Source organism: Arvicanthis niloticus, chromosome 11 (genome assembly GCF_011762505.2).
Source record: "Arvicanthis niloticus isolate mArvNil1 chromosome 11, mArvNil1.pat.X, whole genome shotgun sequence".
Taxonomy (NCBI): Eukaryota; Metazoa; Chordata; class Mammalia; order Rodentia; family Muridae; genus Arvicanthis; species Arvicanthis niloticus.
The window spans coordinates 64,058,732-64,076,699 of NC_047668.1; the positions used below are offsets into that span (position 1 = coordinate 64,058,732).

The following is a 17,968-nucleotide window of genomic DNA, read 5'->3' on the forward strand; positions in this document are numbered from 1 at the left end:
AAGATGTCCCAGAAATAAATTTATAGTCAAATGATCTTTTAAGAAGACAACAGGAAAAGGATAATCCCCTAAATACATGACACTGAAGAAATATGATGTTCATATGCACAAGAATGGAATTAGATGCTTAGCTGTGACCAGAGTCTTAAAATCAACCAAAAAAAAAAAAAAAAAAAAAAGTCTTAAACATAAGATCTGAAACTGAAGAGATACTGGGGTGGAGAGGAAGCCTAAAAAATTCATCTTGAGATTGGTCCAGGCAAAGACTTGTTGGATATGACCCTAAAGTCTCAGACAACAGAAGCAGAATCACAAATGACCTAAAACAAATTCTGCACAGCACAGGGAAAACTCAACAGTGACAACCTAGGAAATGTAAGAGTATTTGCAAGCCCATATATCTGATGACAGGTTAATACTGATATGATAGCGAATCTCAAAAATCTAACTAGCATAAAAATAAACTAATTTTAAAAATAAGCTAGAAAAGATGTTTCTTAGAAAGATATGTATGCAAATAGTTAGCAAATGTATGTACTTTATAAAAGTTCAGCATCACTAGTCATCAGGGAAATGCAAATCAAAACCACCATGAAATACCACTTTATGTCTATTAGAATGGCCTTCATCAAATGAGCAAGGAATCAAGAGCTGACGAGGATCTGGAAAAGAGACCATCAGCTCTTGCCTGCCAGTGGCGGGTAGGATGGCACTCCCTCGTGTATATAAAATGGTACTTGCATGATGGCACTAATTATGAAATTTGTATGGAGGTTTCTCAAAAAAAAATGGAAAAATAAAACTAGCCTGTCATCTTACAGTCTTCTTTCTGGATATGTACCCCAAAGAAACAGAATCCATGCATTTCAAGATATTTGCACTTCTAGCCCATGTCTCCACTGATGGTGAATAGGAATGTTAAAGAAGAGTGGGCAGAAAGAAAATAAGAGCCAGGTGCTGGGGAGGAGGGCTGTGGGTGGGACGCTGTTTTCTGAACATGACATGGTCATTGACTGAGGTCCTCACAGCAGCTCTTGTTACCTGCACAGGTCCTGAACAAAGTCAAGCCTGCCAAAATTCCATCACAGGTTTGCAGTGGGCTCTCCCTTACACACTGGGTCATCTCTCCAACCCTCTCTGTGTTTTTTTTTTTTTTTTTCATTCAGACAGAATCTCTTGCTAAGCACAGAACTCCCTGATTCAGCTAGTGTAGCTGGTCAGTTCATCCAGATGATCCTCTGTTGCTCTCTCTTCAGGGAGAGGAGTTACAGCCAGCACTATATCTGCCCAGCTTTTAGTGGGTTCTGAAGACCTGAACTCCAGTCACAGTACTTATTTCTGTGACAAGAGTTTTGGCGCTAAGACATCTTCCCAGCCCAGTTGTCTTTCTACATCTGGATAATTTCAGTTAGGCAATGTCTCCACACACTATAATTTGGTTGCAGACATAGAAAAATTAGTCTCTAACCAACCAGAGAACTTTCTCTGTGCTAACTAGCTTTCATAGTGCCAGAAGGGATTCTACAAGCTTCTGGGGTAGAAAAGATGTCAGTGGTCTTACCCAGCATTGTATGCTGCATACTCAATGCCAACCTGCAAAGCAAGACATAACACGTTGCTGTAACAGTGGTACAACTGTTATGGAGTAACCAACTTCTTTCTGATTGGAGTTGTGGCCTGTTCCATAGACAGGCATTCATGTCTGGTATTATAAACCTGGTCAGAATTCCATGACTGAAGAGGTCATAAGCCCTAGAGCAGAGCTTACAATTATCAGTTTGTTAAATAGTTACATTGTCAAACTGCTTCCCAACTATTTATCTTTATAATCATAGACCTGAGCTTCCTCAGCCTTTGTCAGAGCACCTTCTTTTTTGCAGTGGGCAGTACTCAATCCCCAGGAACCTCATGCTAGAAGGAGAGAATCCACTAACACAACTGTATATGGATATGGATATGGATATGGATATGGATATGGATATGATGTGTATGTGAATGTGTATGTATATGTAATGTGTATGTGTATGTGTATGTATATGTAATGTGTATGTAATGTGTATGTGTATATGCATGTATATACACATACATACATATGACTGTAATTTTTTAAGTGGAGAACAATCAAGTGAAACACCTAACATCAGTTTCTGGCCTCCACATACATGTTCACAAACCTGCCCATGCACATACACATGTACATCCTCAGAAGCTCAGGATGAGATCGACTGGTTGAATATCACAATTTTTATGAGTCATAATGTAATAGAACCAGGAGAGGAACTAGTCTCTGTGGGAGTGTACACATACAAATACAAGTGCCCACAGGGGTCTCAAATCCCCTGGAGCTAGGGTGACAGGCTATTGCAGGCTGCCTGATGTCACTGCTGGGAATGCACTCAGGTCCTCGGGAAGAGCAGGACGTGCTCTCAATCACTGAGCCATCTCTCCAGTCTGACTTGTACCTTTGAGATATCCCTAAGCATACTGCAGAATTTTACAATACTCATTGTCTTAGGGGTCCCAAGACTAGTGAACATTTCTACCCAGAGGGAAGAAGTTAAAAATTTTTTTTTAGATATTTTATTTACACTTCAGATGCCATCCCCTTTCCCCATTCCCTCCCACTTAGAAAACCCCTATCCCATGCCCCCTTTTCCTTTTTGCATTTATACATTTTTTTTAAATAATGTTAATCATAAGCGTTATAAGTTTGGAATTGTTCAATCAGAGGTGTAACCCACTGACCGACCTAGATATAACAACTATCTTTGACTGGTGGAGATACATGAATATCTGCCTCCCTGTCTCCCCCCTCTTTCTCTCTTTCATCACCTAGCTTCTCCTATCCTTCTTCTCCTCCTCTTCTTACTCCTTTTCTTCCTCTCAGTACTCCTCCTACCTTAGCTCCTCCTACACATCACCCTTCCTGTTAAAATGAAACTTTTCTCTCAAAATACAATTAGAGCATAATTATGCCAATTTGTACCAGTGAGGTACAAGATAGTCCTAATACCCAGTCCATCCTTTTGTTGACTAACCAGCACCTCTGTCATCTATCCTAACTAAAACATTTAGTTCTGAACCTGGCTTTAGGATGAATGTCAGCTGACGACCATCCACTCAAATCTTTTCTCTTACGGTAAATAGCTATAAGTTTTCAACCCCGTCAGAAATCCAGAATGACTGAGTTAACTATAATTTTGGGTAGCACAAAGAAGAAGTTAAATTTTAAAAAGCTAAGACTTTTGCTACCAAACCTGCTTTCTGTTCCAGCTTCAGATGTAGCCAAGCTGTTAGCTTTGACCTGGATTTCCTTTCCATAAAACAAAGGGCAAAGGATAAATTCTGAGGCTCCCCCTAGGTTTACTATTCTATGATGAAGCCTACTTTGATATTCCATGGGATTATAGGAAATGAAGTCCCGTGTTTGCTGTAAACCTGACCTGCTCGATGCACAAGGTCCCCAGGAGCACATTCATCACATGTTAAAGCGTTAGGGAGCTTGAACGACTTTAAGATGGTCTGCTTTATAGAACAGTGCTTCAAGGTGTTGTGGGCACTACTGTGCTAGTGGACTGGATGTCTAAAGGACTTACCAAGGAATTTCTGGGCAAGAATGAAGAATTTCTGTGAATGTTCCAGGCACCTAAATGATTACTGACTTGATTATTGATGAGCTATCTGGATATTTCATGTCTTCGCTTGAAATTAGATTATAATCCATTACTTACTACAAAACATGAGCCCAAATTATTCATGCCAATAACTTTAGAATGTACTCTTCATCATAAGTCCATATGACTTTAATATGACAAAATTAAAAATAATTTAATGATAAAGGCTGTTTTTAATTGTAAAAGAAACATATGCCCTATGAAATTTATGTTTTATATCTAAGTGGTATGATACAGTAGGGAGAAATACAGAACACAGAATATATAAATCATGGTTTCCTCGTTATTAACATTTTGGTATATTGTTCCAGGGGGTTTCTTTTCTCTGTCTCTATTTTAGCTGTCAAAATAATTGTTAAGGTTAGAGCCAAGCATTTCACAGCTAATCTAGCCACCTTCTACACATCGTTTGTAATAAATGCTTATCCTTTCCCAATTGTTGGGACACTCCCAACATTTTCTTTTTTTTCCTGGTTGCCATTAGAAATGCTCTAATGAGAATCTCTGCATAAATCTTTGTCTATATCAAAGATTCTAACTTGGGATATATTCCTAGGGGGGTAGTTTCTGTGTCAGAGAAGATAATTTTCAAGGCTCTTGAAACCTATTACCAAATTGCTTTCCTGTATGGCTCCGGCTGCACCAACAGAGCAGAGAAATTTACTACCCCCAATTCCCCACCAGGATTAAGTGTAATTTTCTGTTCCATACACAGGGACATAACACAGAAAAACAATCTCTCATCTTTTAGTCTGCATTTTGAGTCATTAATTCAATATTGTTTCAAGCTTATCCTTTGTGTTTTCTTTATTTATGGATTATCTGTATGGTCAGCTTTTTCTTAAAATTGAACTTAAAAGCAATTACACCTTAGGTACCTTAACTGTGGTTAGTTTGCTATTGCACCAGAGAAGAAGCGAGGGCAGAAAGCAGCAGAACTTTTAAAATTAGAAAACATAATTTTAATATTTAATTTCCTTGAAATTCCAAGAGCTACTAAAAGAAAGATGAAAAGGTTTAGGATGTTCACAGTGGAACACCGAGGGGCATCGCGTCATGGTTGCATTACAGTCATGGTTGCATTAGAGCTTCGCATTCTTGCCTCAGTTTTCTCCAGGTTTGTAGATACCAATAGTCTCAGCAGGTAGGTAATTAAAGCTACCATTCGAAAAGACCTGGCTTGCAGAGTTGTCTGCTGTTTTACATAGGCATGGGGTCTGCCTTTTAGTGCTCTGCCAGGCTGCCAGGAAAATGAATACAAGATTAATTTTCCTCCTACCCAAGTTCAACATTTACCACTTTCTTTTTGTTCATGAGTGGAAGGTGTGATGTATGTTCGCAATTATGCATATGCAAGTATGTGTACCAATGTGCCTTAAAATGCATATATATGCCCATGTCAGAGGTTGATATCCGAAGTCTTTGCCCTATCGGTCTCCACTTTATTTTTGAGACAGGGTCTCTCACTGAACCAGGAGCTCAGTGATTGGCTCGGCTGCCTGGCCAATGAGCTCCAGAGATCTTTCTGTCTCTGCCTCCGACCCAAGTGCTGCTGTTGGAGATACAAACCCCTGTACCAGACTTTTTCTTGGATGCTCAAGATCCAAACTCAGGTCCGCATGGTTTATGCAGCTGGCCCTTTAGCTTTGAGCCAGCTCGCCAGCATCGCCAGGTTCAATATAGCAAGAGATTCCTTGCAAATGGGAAAGGAAAACTTGCCTCCGGGTTTCACCACATCTGCAGGCTGTGCTAAATAGCCCTCCGATGGAGGACAGGATTAGAGGGTACTTTAACAAGTTCATATGCTGCGAGGAAAACCGGGGGCAGGGAGGGCTTGTGTGGGTGTGGACAATAGTAACCTTGTTACCCTGTGTTGGTAAGCTGAGACAGCATGCACGTGCTCACTCATCCTGGAGGGTCTTGGGTGTCTAAACAAGTATTGAGGTGGTCTTTCTGAAATATTTATGGTTCTAATGACACCAAGACTTATAAAGACTTCCCAGTGACCCACAGGCCCACATGGGTAGTATTTATCTTTTCCAAAAAACTTACACTCAAATTGATTTCACTTTATGCCTTCAAAGTTACCTTTTATTTGTTTATTCATTTATTTGGAATGTGCTTAGTACATCTTTTACAAAATATTCCTAGATTCTGGCTATTTCTGCATAGAAGATGAAAGCATGGTCTTTATACAGAATTAAATGGCACAGAAACTACTAGGAAAAAAAAAACACCTCCAGGACACCACACACACACAAACCCCAGAAGTAAATAACACCTAAAAAAATGTCAGCCTTCACATTTCTTGGCTACATTTTCTGTTCTCACCCAGTTCTCTTTCATGTTTCTGTTCTTTCATGGCCAAGCAGGCGACTGTCCTCCCCTCAGCTAGTGCCAAGAACCAAAGAAGAGGCTAACGTGATAGCTGTGTCACTGGTACAAGTTACCTGGTTTTTAGTGTGATTGGAATGCTGTAGCCAACTGTCATAGGAACCTAATCTGCAGATCTTCTGGAGGCTGGCAAGACCAAGATAAAGACACCAACAGTTGACATCCCCTGATAAGATGGAAGGGCAAAACAGCTTTTGGAGATCTCTTTCACAAAGGCCCTAATGCCATTTATTTACATGTCTTTATTTATGTATATGATACATTTGTATGTATATGTATGACTTGTGTGTGAGCGAGTTTGAGCATGCCACAGTGCACGTGGAGAGGCTGGGAACGACTTTCGAGATAGGTCTTTGCCTCCCACCTTGCTTGAGACAGAGGTCCTTTGTTGCATGCCAGTGATAACCCCAGGATAGCTGGACTTTGAGCTTCTGGGGGAGTCTCCTGTTTCCTCCCATCTCACCATAGGAGCAATGGGACATGGGACTGCAGGGTTAAGTTACTCTGCCTAGCTTTACTTGGGCTCGGGGCACTAGAACTTAAGTGTTTTACCCATGGAACCATCACAGCAACTCCATTGATTTCATTCATAACAGGGCTGCCTATGTCTTCATCCCCTACTGTCTTAGGGTTTTACTGCTGTGAGCAGACACCATGGCCACGACAGCTCTTATAAGGACAACATTTAATTGGGGCTTACAAGTTCAGAGGTTCAGTCCATTATCATCACGGTGGGAACACGGCAGCATCCAGGCAGGCATGGTACAGGAGGAGCTGAGAGTTCTACATCTTCATCTGGAGGCTGCTAGTGGAGGACTGACTTCCAGGCAGCTAGGATGAGGGTCTTAAAGCACACTGTCACGGTGACACACTTCCTCTTCAACAAGGCCACACCTACTCCAACAGGGCCACACCTTCCAATAGTGCCATGCCCTGGGCTGAGCATATAGGAACCATCACACCTACCAAAGGCTCTGCTTCTAATACTGTCTCACTAAGGGTTAAGGTTTTAACATAACAGTTTTAAGGGAGAGCAGCTGTAACAGTGGCCAATTAATTTTCTTAGCTACTTGGTGACATTATTGCCTTTTCTTTCAAAACTAGATGCCAATTTAAGAATCCACTTGTACATTGAATATACATACATATAATGTACATATACATATAATATACATATACATACATATATATTCTGTTGAGAGAGGAAAGAGAGATCAATTGCCTTGTGTTTTTCAGACAGAGCCTCATTGTGCAGCCTTGAACTTATGATCCTCTTGCCTTGGCTTTCTAAGTGCTAACACTACAGGTGTGTGTCCCCAATCTGGGTTTAAGTGCCTGGGTTTGGATTGTTGTTTTTCCAGGTCCACCTTCAGAACCCCAACTCTAGCCAGAAAACAAGTTGTCCCCAAACATAGCTACAGTAAGTAAGACGAGGCCACACCTCCCTGGAGCAGTGAGGAAGGGGACTGCCTGGGATTTTGAGAACAATGAAACGGCCCTTCCAGTTACAAGTGCAATTCGTGCAGGAATGGAGAAGAGAGTGTCTGTATATCATTAATAAGAAATTACTATAAAGAAATGTTGTGGTATATACCAAAATTTTAAGTGGATATAAATTCTAAACAAAAATTCTATTTTAAGAAATTTATCTTAAGGAAATAATGGCAGATCTGTGCAAAGATGAAGCTATTTACATTAAATGGGGGATCCGTAAGGTTGAGATACATGCTTATGATGCATTACTTTGCAGGCCATTAAAATGATTGTGGGGAAAAAGTTTAATGACAAAAAATGTATGTATATGTGTGTTTTCATGTATGTTTAATATGTATATAGTTATATATATATATAGTTATATATATATATATATATATATATATATATATATATGTTGAAATAAGTGATAAAGCACTATAAATAGTATGAGCGTGCCAAATGTTTAAAGTACCTATACAAATGCATGGAAATATACATACAGAAAACACACATGTGTTCATCTGTATCTCCTATATTGCTTTTTGCACTTCTCTAGAAGAATCAAGCATCATTTTTGCAATAAGAAAAACAGCCAATGGCTTTTGTTTTTGTTTTTGAAGCACAAGGCTCAGAATTATTCTATATACTTGAACAGGAGCCCAGAAATGTAGCTTTAGATTCTTCAGCCCACCGATTTACTGGTTACTGAATCTGTGAAGGCAGACAGGCTCTAAATCCGACTGTTTGAGGGCCTGGCTCTGATTCTGAAGCATGTGCAGCACCAGAGCTACTCGACTGCTGCACCAGGGGTCCATCCTCAGCCTCTGAGAGGTTTCCCTTCTCCCCAGTGCTTCCCCGTGTCTTCCTTTCAAATACAGCCTCTGCTGAGGTTGTTTACAGATCCCGCCATTCAGTTTTCCTACAGTCATTCTTACACTCACGTGCTCACTTGTGTGTCTGTGTGTGTGCACATGAGTGTGCATGTGCGCATGCGTGTATGTGTGTATTTCTACGGGCACTGGCAAATTGGACACTTGGAAGCCCATTGTGAAACTGAGGAGACGTTGCAAGCAAGGCATGGATATTCATCCTACATGTACATTTTCATTCCTGGGACCAGGCTCACACTCCCTCCTTTGGGAAAGGAGCAGCAGACATGGTGTGTTGAAATGAGAAGGTAACAGACATGGCAGGTACCAAGGTGGTTTTCTGAAAAGACCTTTCAGCGGAGGCTAAGACACTCTATGGACTGGACCTCTCATTTCCCTCAGTATAAGAAAATATTCGTTCCACCAGTGAAAACACCTCACACATAACCACTGCAAATATGAGTGCAGCTATAAAGAAAACATTGGTTGGGGAAAGTGACATGAACTAGACTAACTCTGCTTTCTCTTCTCCTCACCTAGTTTTGCTGGTAACTGGAATACATTCAGATAAAGAAACGGCAAAGAAGATTAAAAGGCCCAAACTCAGTAAGTAAAATCCAAATCCCTTTCTGGCACAAGGCTATGACCCCGAGTGGAGAGCGGTCCCACTTGTGTTAGAGGATGTGAAGGGCGGAGTTTGGCCTTGGCCACGGTTATTGCTTCTATGTCAGCTGCTTTACATTTAAATGGTGAGGTGTCATATTCATTACCTACCTCATTCCAAAAAACACTGGATGAGTCCTGATTTTAAAAGTAAAAGAAATATGGTTCCTCTGCACAGGAAAACTCAAATTTTACACATAAAACCAGGCAACTGGCTTGCTGTGGCTGGTGTCTCAATTCTCCATGTCAGAAGATTTTGTATGGCTAGTGCAAAAGTCCATCAAGGCTTCCTGTTTCCCAGCATGCTTGTGGGAGAGACAGAAAGACCAGGGAAGAAGGAAGAATCCCTTGCCCTCACACCCAACATGGACCTGGTCTACATTTCTCACTGGCTGCAGTTTCAGCTGATGAAACCAGATTATTGTATGATTGCATGCAGAACTCCGATGTCTGTATGTGGGTGCTGTCTGTCCATCCACCTTTCACCCCAACTGCCATCGATTTGATAAACAGACGATCATGTGATTTGTAAGTCTTTAAAGCTGGTTGGTAAAAGGAATCTTGAAGAGTTTGAAGCCGTGAGCTCCTTCAGAGGAGCGCTATGGTGCTGTAAGCAAAACTTAACAGGACACTCTTGTGGGAGTCTGTAAGATCAGAATGCTGAGAAAAATATGCATAGTTGAGTCCCACCTCTCCACAGGGGAATAAGATACTCAGTGGAGAACAGAGTTAGAGGTCATTCATGCATTCTAAGAACTTGAGTAAGGGCCAAATTTGAAAGTGATGAAGCAATTTGTTTGGGCAGAAGAAATTTCAAAACAAGACAGTATCAGATAGTATCAGGGTTACTGCTCGATGCTCTTCCCAGGCTACACTGAGGGAGCAACAAGTTAAACAGAAAGACCTGGAAACTGCAGTTTGCCAGGAAGAGGAACCTGAGTGGACAGAAGTTGCAGATGTGTAGCTGTAATTAGGAAGCTCTGTGGAGGGGAAACCTCTTGCTCTGCAACCCCACTTAGCAATGTCTTCAGCCTGTTAAAACAAAAATTCATCTGAAGAGACTACACCTAAAGTAAGAATGTCTCTGAAAGTCCTCCCTGCTCCAGTGCCTAGGAAAAGTAGTGTTTTGTTTGTTTTTGTTAGGGTTTTTTTTTTCTCACTGAGATAGCAAGGCACACAGAGGCCACTGTAGCTGTGAGAGAGATGGATGGACAGCATCTCTAGCAGGCAGCACTGTTCACATGCTTCTGGCTTTGCAAGTAAGTAAAATACAGGAGTGAAGGCTGTGCCAAGTAAATTCCTGGGCCCAGACAATGTGGCAGGGTTGGAATCCCTACAGGGCAGGTCTAAAAAAGCCATTGCCTGAGATTGGGAATGTGATGCCCAAGTTGCAGTGAAGACCCCAAGATCTGCCAAGGAAAGCTACAGGCATGGAGTCGGGTTGGCGTGTGGTGCATGTGCTGCAAGCAGCAGAGCTGGAGGAGAGAGGCTGCCTGCGCACTGCGGAGGCCAGATGATTCCATCACTAATCCTAGAGACCCAACGTAGAGCCGAAGAATTTGGTCCTGGTGTTCCTTGTAAGGCTTCTTCCATCCTTCTCTTCTGGAATGGGAAATCTTATTCTGAGCCATTATATCTGAAAAGCATGTAACTTGATTTTGACTTTACAATGGCTCACAATTAAGAGATTACCATGGATCTCATAAGAAACTGGGCTGTTGGATAATGTTGGGAGTGTGAACAGGTATAAGAACTTTTAAACTTGGAATAAGTATAGTTTGTGTTATAAGATGGACATGAGTGTAGGGGTCCAAGAGGAAGAATATTTGGATTGAATGTAAATGTCTCCCATGGGCTAGCATGCTGGAATTCTTCATACTCAGTGTCAGTGCAATTTTGGAAGGTTCTGGAATCTTTAAGCAATAGAACCTCTCAGGGAAAGTGGGGGACTTGCAGGAAGCCTTGAGAGTTTGTGTGTGTGTGTGTGTGTGTGTGTGTGAGAGAGAGAGAGAGAGAGAGAGAGAGAGAGAGAGAGAGAGAGAGACAGAGAGAGAGACAGAGAGAGAGACAGAGAGAGACAGAGAGAGACAGAGAGAGACAGAGAGAGACAGAGACAAGGAGAGACAGAGACACAGAGACCAAGAGACAGAGAGGCTCTGGTACCACAGTCTCTCTGTCCTCAGCTTCCTGTCTACAGACACAGTTTAATCAGCTACCTCACACTTCTTTCCCAACTATCCTGGACTGTACACCCTCGAACTGTAAGCCAAAATCAATGTTCTTCACTGTTGGTGGGACTGGGGTGGGGTGGGAGATGGATTGCTTACATAGAAACAATGTTCCTCTTCCCCTTCCCCCCCCCAAAAAAAAATGCATCAAAGAAGTATTTAAACAGCTAATGAACAGTGCTTAAGGCTAAAACCTACAGGACCTTTGAGTTTAATCCTTTAAGCACCCTCCTCTCATCCCTAAAGCTGAACAATGCGTATCACTCCCTGCAAAAAAAACTTTTAGTTTAATTTGCAAAAAGAAATTCATGAAGGTGAGAGAAGTAAGTAAACAAATTCGTGGTTTTTAACTTAATTTTTAGGCTTTGCTTAATCTTTGAACTTGTTTGTAAATTACACACTTTAAACAATCTAACTTCAAAAGATTGTTGACTACAGATAGCGTACAAACTACTGTTAAGGAACTTAAGTGAACTCCGCCTTAAGTGAGATCCTTAAGTACGCACTGTCTTCCTAATAAACCCCAACTTCGATTCACACTGACTCCTTGTGAAGCTCTTCTCTGTGGTGAAGGTCAAGATTTGGCTGTATCTGAGTGGAAGTCCCTAGAGAGAACCCAGCAGGCTGTACAGGCAGCAGTACTGGGGCATTCCCCACCCCCACTGAAGCTCTGGGTCCAGGAGGTTAAATCATGGAAATGCCTGAAGGATGCCACACTCACACATTGAAAAGGAAAAGTAAATTTTATTTTGGGCATGTCAATTAAGATCAGCTGAAAAAAAAAAAAAATCCAAAATTTACACGAGACTGAATCTCTTTCCCTTTAGTAAAATCAAGCTGTAATTGATGGAAGCTCCAGACTTTTGGATTATACGTCTGCCATTTTTGACATGGCTCCCAGTGGTCCAAAATGGCCACCTTGCCTTCATTGCATTCCAATCAACAAGGAATAAAGAAGGCTCATACTAGTTCTCTCTCTCTCTCTCTCTCTCTCTCTCTCTCTCTCTCTCTCTCACACACACACACACACTATCCAGAAAGTTAAATAAAATACCTCTACTTAAGTGCCACGAGGGTCAGTAAGGGACAGAGGAAATGTCTTAATTGCCAGCACACACACTCTTTACTGAAGGCAAGGGATTCTCTTCCTGGGAGGGAAGGACACAGTGGATGTTGGGAAATAGCTATCACAGCAGGACACAGATGGAGAACAGTGCACTGTGAGCCCACTGGGATCTCTGGATCCAGAAATGAAGGCATGATGGACGTTTATAAGAGATCATAAAATAAAGGCTTTAGACAGAGTCAATGTTCTGTGCTTTCCCCAGCAAAGGCTTTCCTTACAGGCATTAAATTTAAGTGCACTGAAATCAGTGGCATTTATAATTTGAAACGAAAGAAAGAAATTTGCTTCATACAGCCACACCTTTCTAGGTTTTCTCAAAAGCTACCATGTGGGATTTCCGGCTGAAATGAGACCAAAAGAGCATCCATCCACAGACTCTTAGGTTACAATACTAAAAAAGAGTCAGTCTTTTTATTTATCCCTGTTAGGACCAAGAGCCAAGAGGAACAGCACTGGGGCAGAAGCACGTTCAAAACAGTGATTGGGTTAATATGGAGACAAATGCACACCCAAGTGTGGGTTCCTTTGGGCTATTTCCAGTATCTTCATTAACTCTGATACAAAAATCATGAAAGGCTCCATGATTGCCATGACAACAGTTCTCAGTGACTATGAAAGTCTGCAATAGTTGACCCAAAGGCAAAGCCCCTGGAGAGATCTCAGATGGATTGAATTTCTGATATGCTAAATTCTAGTTTTGTTCTCAAAATCTCCCTCGTGATGCAGCACATTTGAATCAATAAATGCCTGAAGTAGTTTCTCTAATTAGAAACTCTAGCACAATCATTAAATAAGGGAAGGAAAAGATGCAATGGATGTAATAGAATATTCCCAGGCCAGGGACATATCTGATTCTTGACCTCAGGAGTATTTGCAAATTATAGTCTATAGCTTGAGGCCAGAGTAATTTTCATTTTTCCAATTGTTGTCTGCAGCTGGACTAGGTAACTTATGGCAGGGAAGGCCCAGCATTCAAGCATCCAGCAAGGAATTTCCAGGGGCCAGCTAAGCACCAAGCCTGGTGTTAGTTACCCAGAGACAACTGGAATCAAGACACACTCTTGATTCACAAACCAAGCAGGAAGATGAGTGATAGGCAAGCCTATCACACCTTGTAGTGCTGAGACTATGAAGGAACAGACTGTGTATGGAGGAATGATGCTTCTACGCTGGTAAAATCCAAGAGGGTGTGGTATTACAAACAGGGTCAGAGGACATGCTCAAGGCAGGAAGATTCGAAAGAGCATTAAAAGCTGGCCAAACACAGCAGTGCGTGCTTATATCCCAACCCTTTTGGAAACTGAGGCAGATGAATCACGAGTTCAAGGCTAACCAGAGCCACATAACAAGATTCCGTCCCAGTCCCCCAAAATTTTTAAAAGAAAACATTCAGTTTGGCTGAAACATTCAGAGTGAGTTGAAGGTGTTCAGGTGGATGGCGGAGACTCAGCCGTAGTGAACTGCGAAGGAGGGGCTTCACTACTGTGTGGAATCTGGACTTCATCATAAGGCAATGGGGAGTATCTCAGCGCAGGTTGTTTTGTTTGCAATTAGCAGAAATCCAAGCCCAATTTGTTTAAGTAGAAAAGAGGATTTGGACGGGACCTGGAGTAATTCACAGAAACCAAGACAGGAAGCACAGCTGGTGTTCCCTGGGACTGGTTCCCAGATGGAAAGGCTACAAGAACCAAATCAAAGAGCCAACACCTCTGCCTGTCTCTCTACATCTGCATCTCCCTCCTACCTCTCCCCTCACTCCACCCTACCCCACTGCCCCCACTTCCCTTAATCTCTCTTCTGGTCCCATTCTGAGAGAGAGCATTGAATTACATCCATCTAAGCTGGCTGGGACATGTCCTCATCAGGATAGTGTCGTTCTCAAAGGAGATAAGATTGGCCAAGTTTGCACTAGGAAGATGAAATAGCCCTGCCAGCCACAGTCATGTGGAATGCCAGAATATGAAGGGAGAAGACAGAAGACAGCCAGCTAGTGAGCAGACATGACATGTCCATGTGTACATGGGTAGACAGATGGACATGTTTACACATATCTGGACAGCCGATGGTCAAGTGGAAGACAGAACCATGTTTTCACATCTCGTGGAGAGGTTATTAGATGCAACTGTGCTTGTCTTCTGTGTGCTTCTATGTGTCAAAAGATCCCAATGCCTAAGGAGGCACTGAACCATGAAGTCAGAATGTTAACCTTTTTCCTTGGCTTAAATATAGACCAAGAGTTGACCTACAATGACCTATTTTACTGACCTATAATACATTCAAGAAGGCATTCTCTCAAAGACAACAGAGGTCGAAGCCTTCTTCCTTGTCACTAAACAAAGAGATCCTGACCATCTTATGTTTATGGTTGAGAGCTCAGAACTTATCTTACAGGGGGGTACTTGGATTTTTAAATGCAAAAATAATAGAACTGGGGCTTTGAACACACTGCATAGGGCACAGTGGGAGAGCAGATGAAGTTCTCAAAATTACAAGAGCAGCAATATCAACATCAACTGAATCCTCTGTCCTACCAATTCTAGTCCTGCTGAATCAGAAACTACAGGGGAAACTCCAGTGATCTGTGGTTTAATGAGCAAAGGGATTTTGACAGGCATCGTACCATTGAGAGTCAGTGTGTGAGAGGCTGAGACAAGCCCAGTGCTTCTATAGATATGAATGTGAAGCCATCTAGCTAGGTCCTCTATAGTTCTCTCTGTCCTCCTCTCTTCTGGAAGCCTTCAAGTTTCACCGGTGATTTTTTTTTAAGACCAAAAATCTTCTAATCCCAAAGAGTTCAAATTTCAACGAGGAGCCCATGCATTAGTGTTGGTCATCTGGCCATCTTCAGGTACTTCCAAAACACCAAATGTTATCCTAGACTCCTGAGGCTCAAGAGCTCAGGACCTCTACTAGTTGTCAAAGGCAGATATTAAACTCTAGCTAGGTGGGCTGACACATGGCAGGGAGCAGGGTGACAGAAGAAAGCTGTTCCTTGGCAACAGGATGGGGGATAGAGGATCGAGAGCTGAAAATCTTCATCAGGAGATTTTTTTCCACACATGCAGGAGTCCCAGCAGAGCTTCAGAAATGTTGAGCTTAAGCAGAGCAGCATCAGGATAGACGGCATTCCACAGGTGATGACGTGGGAAGCAAACTAAGAAGAAGAGATATAGAGGAGAAGAAGCCTGTGTAGAGTCCCTTAGTCCAGGCTGCAAGTGCTGCCATACCAGTGGATCTATTCCGCCTACTCACAGGCTTGACACTGCTTTGATGGGGAGCTCTCCTCTCTTCCCTACCGGCTGTGATTCTTTTCATTTCTTTTTCTTTTTATTCTTATCTCCTTTCCACCTCTTTGGTTGACCCATGGTCTCCAGTTGTCCTCATAGAACTCCCTGAGCTTCGCTGAGGGCCTTTTGAATCTAGAGTTCAGCACTGAAGACAATCTGATAGGAAGGCTCCTCAGAAAGGGAACAGAGATGGGATACGCAATAGAGTCCCCCAGACCCTCCTCAGGCTCATAGGTGAGCATTCATTCCAAGCCAATGCTTAGCTTTCATATGAATAGTTGCATTTGATAGAATTTTTATTCCAAGGAGTTTGGCTTATTACTTGACTTTCTAAATCAAATCAAGTCCGACTCCAAACTGACAGTCATGGAGGTTGAGAGAGGGCTTGGGATTCAAATTCCATATTTACAGCGGTTTCCCCGGTCCCCTGCTGCAGCCCCTATAACATTAGGGAGACTGTACAGGTGGCTTAGAGCCCAAGCCTGTCTTCAGTGGATAGTGGGTAACTCTACTGTTTCCTAAACATGAGATCTTGGCAGAAATGGGGACAGTTTGCATGTAATGCATCTCCCTAGGAGACACCATACAAGGTGCTACTCTGAGACAGTGCTCCCCTAAAAGCTACCAGCGCATAGGAGCATTTCCCCCGGGGAACCCACTGACCCACTCAGCCTTGGAGCACTGGTTTTGGTTTTGGTTTTGTTTCCTCTCCATCCCTTTTGAGCAGAAAGAAGCCAGTTCCTTCAAATAAGAAGGATTTGGAGATAGTAATTTCCAAAACACAGAGAGACGGTTGTCTTTGGGCCACTCTGTGCCCTGTGCTACCCAAGAGGTAAGAGCATACAAAAGCCTGGCCGCTGTCTTAGAATACTAGAAAGGAAAAATTATGTATACAGAGAATTAGCATGTTGGCGACTCAATAAATTAACTTTCTGTATGTAGTCCAAGGTAAAGTTTGCCTTGCTGTACTAATGGGAGTTTTAACACTTTGTTCTTAGAGGTGACTTTTTTTCAAGGCTCTCATTTTCCTGGTACATTTTGAAGCTATAAATCTAACCCTACCCAGAGGCACCTTCGTGGTAGGTTCAGTCAGCAGGAGCCTGCTGAAACCGCTTCTAACAAATCGCCCAAATGCAACTCCATTTCTCTTGATTTTTGAAGGCTACAAATAATGGCAGGGTGGTTGTGGATTGTGAGACTAACTTCATTTATGTGTAGGTTATGCATGTGAGACAGGCCTGTGCCTCAACACAAGCATCTCAGCCCTACTATAAGAAACCCATCTTACGCCTCCACATAAATTATGGCCACCAAAGGCCCTCGAACAATCTGTACCTGGCAGAGTGTCTGTGCTGGAGGCAGAATAGGTTTTTAAATTGTAAAATCTCATCAGAAGATTTTTCCACACATGCAGGAGCCCCAGCAGAGCTTCAGAAATGCTGAGCTTAAGCAGAGCAGCGTCAGGATAGACAGCATTCCACAGATGATGGCCACTCCGGTTGACAAAACACGGCACGGCACTGGCTATGTGTTTAGAATGCTCAGACTTCAGCAAGCATCCAATCTCACACTAATCAAAATGAAAATATGCCCTTCCCTCCTCCAAAAACTACGAGAAAAGCTTCCCTGGCCCCAGTGCCTTCCTCTCGCACATACTTAAAACTAGGTTGGATGCCTCCTGTGTGTGTCATACACCCTCTGAGTCTTACCACATATTATTTTAAGCATTTTAATATAGTCTGTCTTCCCAACAAGGCCAAAAGTATCAAGAATATATAATTAGTGCCTCATTAGGTCATTGTCAGATGGGTACACAAACAAACGAACAACAGAAACCCACCATAAAATGTGGAAAAGGCTATGTTGAGAATAACAAACTAGGAGTCTACAATAGGATTCTTAGCGGTTTCACAAAATAAGATTCAAAACAAGACATGAAAAACAAGAATTTTATAGGCAGAGGGAAGTCTTGGAGCTGTCTAGCTGCACTGAGCTGATGTCATGGAAAGTAAATGTGGGGTGAGGTCAGGAGACAATGGGAAGGCAGGGCGGGCTCTAAGGGTAGGGAAGTGCTGGGGTGAAAGGGGAAAGTGGGTCAGAGCCCATCAGGCAGGTACTATTTCTAAAAGTTGTGATTTCCTCATGGCGGCTGAAGTACAGATACGCCTGAGGGGTTCATGAGCAGGAAATTTACCCAATGGAGACAACAGTCAGCAAAGGGAAGAAGATGCTCTCCACCAGCAGAAACCTC

The 17,968-nt window shown here is 42.4% G+C and overlaps 1 protein-coding gene across 5 annotated transcripts in view; it reads left to right on the top strand.

Annotated features, from left to right (window-relative positions):
- Nucleotides 1-17,968, top strand: part of Vit (vitrin) — a 117,564-nt gene that overhangs the window by 24,346 nt on the left and 75,250 nt on the right. For all 5 annotated transcript variants that reach the window (XM_034514413.2, XM_034514414.2, XM_076942295.1 and 2 more), the window contains exon 3: nt 8,954-9,019. In XM_034514413.2, the coding sequence (XP_034370304.1) occupies nt 8,954-9,019 (66 nt within the window). The remainder of the gene's footprint in view (nt 1-8,953; nt 9,020-17,968) is intronic.